This window comes from Petaurus breviceps, unplaced genomic scaffold (assembly GCF_028583685.1).
Source record: "Petaurus breviceps papuanus isolate PSGF00001 unplaced genomic scaffold, PetGlider_PUasm1.0 90633, whole genome shotgun sequence".
In the NCBI taxonomy this organism is placed as follows: domain Eukaryota; kingdom Metazoa; phylum Chordata; class Mammalia; order Diprotodontia; family Petauridae; genus Petaurus; species Petaurus breviceps.
The window spans coordinates 7,634,843-7,646,352 of NW_027187293.1; the positions used below are offsets into that span (position 1 = coordinate 7,634,843).

General features: G+C 36.3%; 1 protein-coding gene across 1 annotated transcript in view; it reads right to left on the reverse strand.

Annotated features, from left to right (window-relative positions):
• The window catches only part of RYR2 (ryanodine receptor 2), an 864,696-nt gene that overhangs the window by 458,982 nt on the left and 394,204 nt on the right, over window positions 1-11,510 (reverse strand). Inside the window, exon 12 of the mRNA XM_069064486.1 lies at window positions 2,221-2,385. Coding sequence (XP_068920587.1) covers window positions 2,221-2,385 — 165 coding nt within the window. The remainder of the gene's footprint in view (window positions 1-2,220; window positions 2,386-11,510) is intronic.

The window sequence follows — 11,510 nt, forward strand, 5'->3', positions numbered from 1 at the left end:
CACCAGTAACCATACATCCAAGAAATTGGAAGTACCAACCTTCCTGAGTCCCATTTCATAACAGATCCCCATATATAGAGACCATTCCATAAATGGGCCAAGACTGACTCTACTTTCTATGTCCTTCACCTAACGACTAGTCCTATGGGAAGTATGAGTTAGACCTTGTGTAGGAATTGTGATACTATACTCTTTTGCCTGCCTAAGAGATGACTCAAATTGTTTATGACCCAGAACTACTAGGTTCAGATATATCCTATATTTGGGTGACTTCTTGGATTCTGGAAATTAGCGGACTTAAAGAGAATCAGTATATGTTTAATGTTTATTATCTGGTGTCTCCACTATTATACAATGTTTATTTATTTAGTGATTCTATGCTAAGATTAAAAACACTATATACACCATTCTACCACTTGTCCTCTTCCATGGAGAACCAACTCCAACATGTCAAGGTTAAAAGCCAAGGATTCATTCGATACAGTATGTTCAAAAAGAGTAAGGCAGAAAACAATGAATTAGGGCTCAGGCTAATTATTAGATCCACAATTCCCCATACCCTAAGATGACAAATGGCATTGCCCTCTAAGGAAAGGTAGAGCTGAGGAACTAAAGGAATCTGACTCTGATAACTATAAAGAACTGGATATTTACTTATCACTTCTATTCCAGTAGAACATCAACAAACTGCCCATGTGATTATGGAACTTTTCAACAAGTAGTTAACTACTTAGTGGTTAACATGACAATGATCCAAAGATGCCACTAGTCAGTCCATTAGTCAACAAGCATTTAAAAGTGAAAAGAGGATTCTATCTTGGTCACAGGAAGAAGGAAAAAAATTTCTAATGACTTCTTGGTAGGGAATATTGGGACAGTCATGTGTTGACCTGATATGAAAAACTGTAAAACATTCTGTCTTTCTAGGGGATGTTTCCAGGATATGACTCCCCAAACTTCTAAGACCAAATAACCAATACCCAACAATAGGGTTTTCAAATGGGGATAAATGATATTAGCAGAAGGAAATGACATAATATCACTAGAAATTTAAGAAGTTCTAAGAAAGAAACTGAAGACTTTGGCAACACAAGCAGTGTTTTTGTCACAGCTACTGATTGAAAGTAGAAGAGAAAGACGGTGTAAGGAAATGAGATAATTAATAAGATAGCTTACTTGGAATTGTTGGAATTCAGATGTCTGTAGCAGAACTTAACATGCCAACTTTTGGCAAAGGATGGTGTGTAAAGAGGTCCAGGAAATCTGCTTAAATATTTGCATATCTAATCTACCAATATTTAAACTGAAAAGTAGAGGAAAAGGAGGAAGACAATCTATATGTTTCCACTTGGCCAGATACCATATAGGGTAAAAAATTTGACATGGGAAAACTATCAGTAAAGAGGAGTAGTAATTCACAAGAAACAATATTAAAGAAAAAGGCTAGTAAAATATTAACAAATTCAAATTTCATAACACAAATAAGTATATGGGAAAATCACACTGAACTAGACATCTTAATGCAAGGAACTAAATTTAATTTCATAGGCTTCAACAAGAATTGGTGGAAAGTTCAAACATGAAATGTGGCAATGGAAAGGTATACCTTAGTTAAAAGATCAAATTAGATAAAAGAACAGTAGAGGGCCATTCTAGATCAATACTATATAGTCATATAGGAAATCTGTAAACTGGAATTGGGAATGTAACAGAGAACAGTTGGATGAAGATCAATAGAGGACAAAAAAGAAATGATATCGTGATAAGAAAAAACAATGGCCCATCCAGCTACCAGGAAAATAGATATCAATTCTGGAAGTGGATCATAAATCTGATAAGGAAGAATGGTACAGTAGTGATGGAAATTTCATTTGCTCAGATACCAGCAGCATATCTCTTTGCTAAAAGCAAAGCTATAGGCATTTTCTTAACTGAGAGTAATTACATTGTGTTGACACAATTTCCCCACTATTTTCAGAGCACTTCTTTTCTTCTAGCTCCAACAAACTGGGAATGTAAAAATCTAGTAATTTAATAATTGTGACAAAATTCCACTATGAAAATCAGACTGTATTAAGGAATTCATAATAGTGGTATTTGACCTGTCAATAAGTGACACAATAAATGCTGACAAATAGGACACTGGAATCATTACTAATACAGTCTACTGTATAACTTGTCATGCAAAACAACATAAGATACATTTTTATGTAAACTTACCTTACGTTGTATTGATCCCATTCTTACAGATTTCACATCCACAGACTGGTAAGTAAGCCAGAGTCCTGTATCTACATGTTGAATGTAGCACACTGAATCACCATACTTTATTTCTGATGTTCCCATGCCATCTATTTCTTTTCTCATCCCTATGTCTAACTTTTCCTAGATGGAAGAAAGAAATGTTGTATGTTAAAAATTATACTATAATAGTAATAATTAGGAAGGCAAAGAATAGTTATAAAAATAAAGGCAAGAAATTCCTTTCTCTAAGTTCCCTTCCACTTGCTAGTTTTAGTGTGCAAATCAGACATCTTGAAAAGCAGCACCTTATGCATTCTAACTTCCAGTGACAAGTATTGAAATATATAAAGAAACCCCCAAAATGAACAAAAGTAAAAATAAATGTGATTATATAAATCTTCATGAAATTTTATCTGACTGCTCTTTTTTTCCCAATATCTAATTCTATTTCTTTGTAACTTTCCTAGCAATATCAGAGGAGTCATCTCCAGCTGACTCTTTATCTATATTTTGCCACTGGACCCAGATGGCTCTGGCAGAGAGAGTGAAGCTGGTGACTTTGCACAACCTTTCCTCACTTAAATCCAATTCACTTGCAAGTCATGGCATCATCTTCCTGATGTCATGGTCCTCTTGGAGACGAAAGGACTAAAAATAGTAATATCAGCAATCTCTCCTTCCTTGGACCCAATTAACATTCTTATCTGTATCCCATACATTTTCTGTCCTCAATATTGTAATTCTCTATTAGGATTAAAAGTATTCTTATTATCTATCTATTATTAGTGAAAAACCGAAATTATTCTTTCTGTGGACTTTTTCATATTCACCTAGTATTACACTTATTTGTATATATGTTTAATTCTTTCCATTAGGTTGTATTTTAAAGGTAGCAAATATATCATTTTTCAGCTCTATATTCCCAGAAACTAGTCAGATACTTCACACAAAATGGGTGCTTGATAAATGTTTGTGAATTAGAACTGAAAGAATTAGAAATGAAAGTTGCACTCTACCAGTAAAGAAACCCACCCCCTCCTCTAGTCTACCCTTAACCTAATCACTCTGCAGGAGGAGAAGCAATTTAGGAGAAGATTGAAGGCAACCTATTCAGGCCTGGCCTGGCACTCTCTATAACACCTCATGGAGACTGTGAATTTTACAATTCATCTGCCATCAATCACTGGTCACATATGAGAAAATCATGTCCTACTTCCACCTCCACTTTTGTGTTTCAACCCTCCTTAACCCTAAACCATCCATATCAAGGCCACCTACCCCTTCCATAAGCTCGCCAAAATTCCTGTTCCAAAGTGAATAAAGTTCCCTACATTCTGGATCTCTTTTTCTCATACTCTCTACTTTTATGAAGTATCCAATTTCCCCTTAATAACACTGTACTCTTGGTCATCCAGTTCCATCATTGACTGTATCTTCATATACATCCCCCAACACACTAGTCCTAGAGGGAATGCCCCTGCTCCCTACTAAACACTTCCAAACTTTTGTTTCACCAGTACTTAGCAACTTCTCCTCCTCTGAAGTTAACTCACTCAAAACTGTCCACCCACTCTACAACATGGTAGTTGTTATATACTGTGCCACTCTTCCTCCTTTCTCAAGGATTTCAGCACCTGGCTCAGCTACTTCTTCTCCAACTCCTACCCTTGTTAGAGGTCATCCAATATTCAAAATAATCCTCTATCAAATTCCAAGACTTCCTAATTCCTCGGTTTTCTTTTTTAAAGTTAAAATTATTTTTATCATGAAAGTAACAAAAATAAGGGAGAATTTCCATATAGAGAGAATAGAAAAGACTATGAAACTGTCTCTATAGTGTACAGATTGCTTTTCTTTTTAAACATAACAAATTCAGCATATAACTTTCAAAGTCGTTTTGCTTGTATGTGATTATTTCTGGCCTTAATTCTCAATTGTCTTTCATGCATCAAAAAAATCTTTCAAAAATTGTCTTTTCTTTTTCTTTTCCTTTTTTGTAGTGACATCTCTAGTCCTCCTAAGCATAACAAATTGAAAGTGGAAAAAAAGAAAATCTTTGTACCAAATGTGCAAAATAAAGCAAAATAAATTCTGACAGAGGCCACGTCCAAAAATATATGTCTTATTCTATATCTTGAATCTATTATCTATCATTAAGTGGATTATTGGTTCTTCATGAGTCCTCTGGAATCATGGTTGATCATTGTGCTGATCTTAATTCTTAAGTCTTTCAAAGTTTGTTTGTTTTTTTTATAATATTGTCATTATTGTATTAACTGATCATCTGGTACTGTTCCCAGTTAACTGCTTCTCTTCTAATTTTAACTACACTGGTTTTGTTTAAGCAAAAACTGATTAGTTTTATGCAATCAAATTGTCCATTTAATCTTCTGTGATCTTCTCTATTTCTTATCTGATCATGAAATTTTCCCCTATCCACAGTTTCAAAGGGCAATACTTTCTTTGATTCCTTAATTTGTTTAAAATGTGAACATTTATATCTTACTCATCCATCTATTTGAATTTCACCTTGGTACATAGTTTGAGTTGTTGTTCTTGGCCTACTTTCCGCCAAACTAGTTTCTAGTTTTCCCATCAGGTTCTGCCAAAAAATGAATTCTTACTCCAATAGCTGAAGCATATGGGTTTACTTAAGACTGTTACTATGTTAATTTCTTTCTGTATGTTGTATATTTCAGCCTCATTAAACCCATGGCTTATATCTCCTCTCTACCTTAAGTACACATTGGAATGGTTACACCCTACACCTTACCATCACCCACAAGAGTTCCATTTCTCTATATAAACTCTGACATTGTCCTACTTGGCTATAACATCTTATCATCCCACCTCTTTTTATGCCTCATCCCTCCTAAACTTATTCTTTACTCTCACGAAGACTTCTAATGCTCTTACCCCTCAACATTTTCTCTTGTTGTTAACTTCACTTTCCCCTCTTTCCAATCTCAACGCAATGGCTATGTATTTCAAATATATGCTGTCATCTTTTCTTGAGTCCCTTGTCCCCTAGTCCTATAGTTGATCATCTCTTACCAAATCTCAGCTCTTTATTATTCCCACTCTCCACTTCCTTAGCCTTTACTCATAGACTGCTGAATTAAGCTGGAGGTCACAAAACTGTACTGACTCAGAACATTACAAATTCAAATTTGTAAATTCATATCCACAAATTCAAATCCACCTTCAACTAGGCTCTCACAATACTAAGACAGTCATTTTACTTCTCCATAATTGGTTTTCTATTTCACTCACTAGCAGAGCTATTCCAAATATTCTTTTCCCTCAGGAAGCCTATACAAGTCTTTTTACCTCTTCCCCAGATGAGAAGCTCACCTCTTTACTAAGAAAAAATGAAGTCATCTGACATAAAGTCCCTTTTTTCTCATTCTCTTTATCTCAAAATCCCTTCACATTATTCCTCCTCCCTTGCTCACTTCCTTTCTCCAAGACTCTAACAAAAAAAGTGTCATTTCTCCTTACAACATACAATTCCTTTATATGTGCATTTGATCTCATCTTGTTCCAATCATCTCCAGAATATTACAACCTCAATCATTCCTCCCTCCCTAGTCCCCCCACCACTGCCTCAAATCGTAAACTCTTCCTTATTTTCTATTTCCTTCCCTACTGGCTTCAAACAAGCCTGAGTCTCTTACTCAAACACAAACACAAAGACACACACACACACACACATTTTCACTATACCATACCATATATTCCAAAGCTATCATCCTATGTCTATTCTCTCTTTCTAAGTCAAAGGGCCAAAGTCCTTGATTCAGCTGCCTCAATTGATGCCTCATTATCACTTTTCTTACTCATTCTTCAATCCTTTGCAGTCTAGCTTCCTACCTCATCACTCAACTAAAACTACTCTCCCCAGTTAACAATAAACCCTTAATTGCCAAATCTCTTTTTTTCTCTTACTGCTCATTCTTCTCAAATTATATACTACATTTGACACAGCTGAATACCACCTTGTAGGTGCTTTCTCTTCCCCATGGGGTTTTGTGAAAATATTCTCTATTATTTTCTTCTCTTCTCTGTTTGATGGTTCCTTGTCCATTTACTTTGTTATCTCGATGTGCAACTCATGCCCCTTGAGAAAAAGAAATGAACTCAAAAAGAAAAAACAAAATAAAAAATTCAGGACCAGATAGCTTCACAAGTGAATTCTATCTAACATTTAAGGATCAATTAATCTCAATACTACATAAACTACTTGAAAAAATAAAGAAGGTGGGGGCAGAGCCAAGATGGCAGAGTAGAAGCAGAACCTCCTGCTGGGCTCCTGCTTCCACCTTCCCCAATCCATGTAAAAAGGGGACTCTAAACAAACTTTGGAGCTGCAGAACCCACAAAATGACACAGAGAAGCTAACCTCCTGCTGAGGACAGCCCGGCAGGAATCGGCCAGCACAGCACTCTGGGAGCCGAGCCCAGCCCCAGGGAGGGCCTGACCAGCCTTAGGCCGGATGGACCCCAGATCAGCAGCAGCTGTGGCCATTTCCAGAATTATCAATGCATAGATGCGAAGGACAAAGTGAGAGTGCAGTGTGGATTTTGGGACAAGTGGGAGTGCAAGGCTTTTGCCCCCTGGGCAAGGAGCCGCTGAGACGCTGGCACAGCCAGCTAGTGCCAATTGGCGGCTTCAGCTACTGGCCTGCAGAGTGTAGGGGGACCAACCACCAGTCTGAGAAGTAATTGCTCTTGCTTTAACCTGCTTGGATCTGGATTGCAGTCTAGGGTGGAGGTCCTGGGGTATATGTCCAGCTTGCAAGAGCATGTGAAGGCTTCAGAAAGGGTACCCATGTAATACCTCTGGCAATTGAGAAAACCCCAGCTTTTGGGACAAAAGCTCCCCTGTCTGGTGGCAGAGTCCTACTGTGGCAAAAAGCCCAGGGGTCAAGTGACTGAGGGGCAACATGACCAGGCAAAGGAAACAAAGCAGACAGAAGATTCCAACATTACACTCATATTTGGGGGATAAAAAGGAGCAAAGCATGGAACAGGAGGAAGACAGTGAAGTCAGAACTCCTGCACCAAAAGCTTCAAAGGAAAATACAACCTGGTTACAGGACATACAGGACCTCAAGAAGCAGATAAGAGAAGTGGAGGAAAATCGGGAAGAGAAATGAGAACAATGCAAGAAAATTATGAAATGAGAGTCAACAGTCTGACTGAGGAAAATAACACTTTAAAAAACAGAATGACTCAAATGGCAAAAGAAGCTCAAAAAGGCAATGAAGAGAAGAATGCCTTAAAAAGCCGAATTTGCCTGATGGAAAAAAAAAATCTCAAAAGCTAAATGAGGAGAATCATTGCTTCAGAATTAGACTGGAGCAAATGGAAGCTAATGACTTGATGAGAAATCAAGATGCTGTTAAACAGATCCAAACAAATAAAAGAATAGAAGGCAATGTGAAATATCTCATGGGAAAAACCACTGACCTGGAAAATAGATCCAGGAGAGATAATTTAAAAATTATTGGACTACCTGAAAGCCACGACCAAAGTAAAAACCTAGAAATCATCCTCCAGGAAGTTCTCAAAAAAAAAAAAAAAACTGCCCTGATGTTTCAGAACCAGAGGGCAAAATAGAGGTTGAAAAAATCCATCGATTGCCTCCTGAAAAAGATCCCAAAAAGAAAACTCCTAGGAATATTATAGCCAGGGTCCAGAATTCCCAGATTAAGGGGAGAATATTAAAAGAAGCCAGGAAGAAACAATTTGAATATCGTAGGAACACAATCAGGATAACCCCGGATCTGGCAGCTTCTACACTGAGAGATCGAAGGGCTTGGAATATGATATTCCAGAGGGCAAAGGAGCTGGGATTAAAACCAAGAGTCACCTACCCAGAAAAACTGAGTATCATGTTTCAGGGGAAATTATGGTCATTCAGTGGAATAGAGGACTTTCAAGCATTCTCGCTGAAAAACCCAGAGTTGAACAGAAAATTTGACATTCAGATACTAGAAGCAAGAGAAGCATGAGAAGGTACACAGGGAGAAGAAATCATAACGAACTTATCAAAGTTGAACTATTAACATTCCTACATGGAAAAACAATAATTGTAACTTATGAAACTTTTCTCAGTAGTTGAAGGGAACAGAAATATATGTGTGTGTGTGTCTATATATGAGGGTATATAGGCATATGAATACATATGTGAATGTGTGTATATATACTTACAGATATACATAGATAGAGGGCACAGGACCAATTTAACAGGAAGGGATGATACTTAAAAGGTGAAATTAAGAGGTGAGAGAGGAATATAATGAGAGGAGATGGCGAGAGACAGAATGGGATAAACTATCTCATATAGAAGAGGCAAGGGGAAACAGTTACAATGGAGGGGAAGAATAGGAAGGCAAAAGGGAATGGGTCAACCTTATTTCCATTGAATTTGGCTTGGGGTGGGAATGAAATATACACTAAATAGGGTATCTCACCCTCCAGGAGAATTGTGGAGAAGGGGATGAGAGGGGGGGATGATGGAAGGGAGGGCAGGCTCGGGGGGAAGGAAGTTGGAAGCACTCACTTTTGAAAAGGGACAGAATCAAAGTAGAGAATAGAACAAGTGGGAGGTGGGATAGGAGGGAGGGAAATATAGTCAGTCTTACAATATATCTACTATGTTATTGTTTTGCATTAGCCACACATGTACATCCTATACTGAACTGCTTATCTTCCCAGTAAGGGTGGGTGACAAGGGAGGAAGGGAATGAATCTGGAATTCAAAGTTTTAAAATCAAATAACCAAATATATATATACTATTATTAATGCTATTTTACATGTAATTGGGAAATAAGATATACAAGCACTGGGGCATAGAGATCCACTGGAAAAGTCGAAAGGGGTATGGGAGAAAAGATGGGAGAGAGCAGATTGGAGGAGGGGATATCCTGTGGGACTGCTATTTTGGGGTGGTGGGTAGGCGAAAAATGGGTAGAAAATTTGTAACTCAAAATCTGGCGGAAATGAATAATGTAAATCAGAAGTTAATAAAAGTATTTGGGGAAAAGAAAGAACGAATTCTATTAAACTCCCTTTATGACACAAATATGGTTTTGATACTTAGAGTTAGAGAAAGAAAACCATAGACCAATTTCCTTAATGAATATTGATGCAAAATTTTAAATAAAATACTAGCAAGGAGATTAGTGCAACATATCACAAAGATCATATACTATGACTAAGTGGGATTTATACCAGGAATATAGTGCAGGTTCAAAAGCAGGAAAGTTATCAGTATAACTGACTATATAGATAAGAAAAAGAAAAAAATCATATGATTATATCAACTGATACAGGAAATGCCTCTGACAAAGTACAACACCCATTCCTAATTTTAAAAAATATTAGAAAGAATAGGTAAAAATGGAGCTTTTCTTACAAAACAAAAATATTATCTATCTAAAACCATAAGCAACCATTATCTGTAATGAAGACTAGCTAGAAGCCTTCCCAGTAAAATCAGGAGTGAAGCAAGGATGTCCATTATCACCAATACTATTCAATATTGTACTAGAAATGCTAGGCATAGTAATAAGAAAAGAAAAATAAATTGAAGGAATAAAAATAGGCAATAAAGAAATAAAACTATCACTCTTTGCAGAAAATACAAGAGTATACTTTAAGAACCCTAGAAAATCAACTAAAACATTATCTGAAACAATTAACAAATTCAGCAAAGAGGCGGGATATAAAAGTAAACTATCATAAATCAACAGTATTTCTATTTGCTTCTAACAAAACCCAGCAGCAAGAGAGAGAAATTACATTTAAAATAGCTCTAAATAATATAAAATACTTCAGAGTCTATGTGCCTAAATAAATGCAGGAATTAAAAGAACACAAGTTTAAAACTCTACAGAAAAATAAAGACAGATCTAAATAATTAGAGAAATATTAATTGCTTGTGAGTAGACACAGCCAATACAATAAAAATGAAAATGCTAGATAAGCTAATTTACTTATTCAGTGTCAGCCCAATCAAACTAACAAAGAATTATTTTATATAGTTAAAAATTTTTTTTTAATTTATATGGAAAAATGAAAGGTCAAGAATATCAAAGCAATGAATGAAAAAAAATGTGTAGGAAGGAGGCCTTGCAGTTCCGTATTTCAAACAATATTACAAAATGTTAATCATCAAAACAATCAGGAATGACTATGAAATAGATTAGTACATCAGTGGAACAGATTGGGTACATAAGCTACAGTAGAAAATGACCTTAATAATTTTGATAAGGTCAAAGAGCTGAGATTTTATGGTAAAAACTTACTATTTAAAAAAACCGTTGGAAAAACTGGAAAGTACCATAAAGTAAAATCTTACATTGTATACCAAGACAAGGTCAAAATGGATATTAGACATAAAGGGTAATAAAGGGTAACACACTGGGGAAATACACCTATAGAAACCTGTCTATGGAAAAGGGAAGAGTTTATAACCAAACAAGAGATAAGAAGGATCACAGGAAATAAAACAGATAATTTTGAGCACATGAAATTAAAAAACTTTTGTACAAACTAAATAATGCAACCAAAATCAGGAGAAAATAGAAAACTGGGAGAAAATTTTTATAGCAAATTTCTAAGATAAAGGTCTCATTTCCCAAAAATATAGGGAACTGATTTGGATCACTAAAAATCTGAGAAATCCCCCAGGTGATAAATGGTAAAAGAATGTCAACAGGCAGTCTCCAAAAGAAGAATCAATATAGTCACATGAAAATAAATGTTTTAAATCATTATTGATTAGAGAACTGCAAATGTAAACAACTTTGAGATGCCACCTGACCCCTATCAGATTGGCTAACATAACAGAAAAGGAAAATGACAAATGTTAGAGGGGATGCAGAAAAATTAGTACATTACAACACTGTTGGTAGAGTTGTGAACTAGTCCGTGTATTCTGGGGAATAATGTGAAACTATGCCCAAATGTACTGAGTACTGAGGGGAAAAGGACCTATTTGTACAAAAATATTTATAGCAGCTCTTTTTATGGTGGCAAAGAACTAGAAACTGATAAAATGCCGATCAACTGGGGAATGGCTGAACAAGCTGTGATATATGATTACAATGGAATACTACTGCACTATAAGAAATGACAAGCAGGGGGCAGCTACGTGGTGCAGTGAATAGAGCATGGCCATGGAGTCAGGAGGACCTGAGTTCAAATCTAGCCTCAGACACTTAACACTTACTAGCCGTGTGACCCTGGGCAAGTCA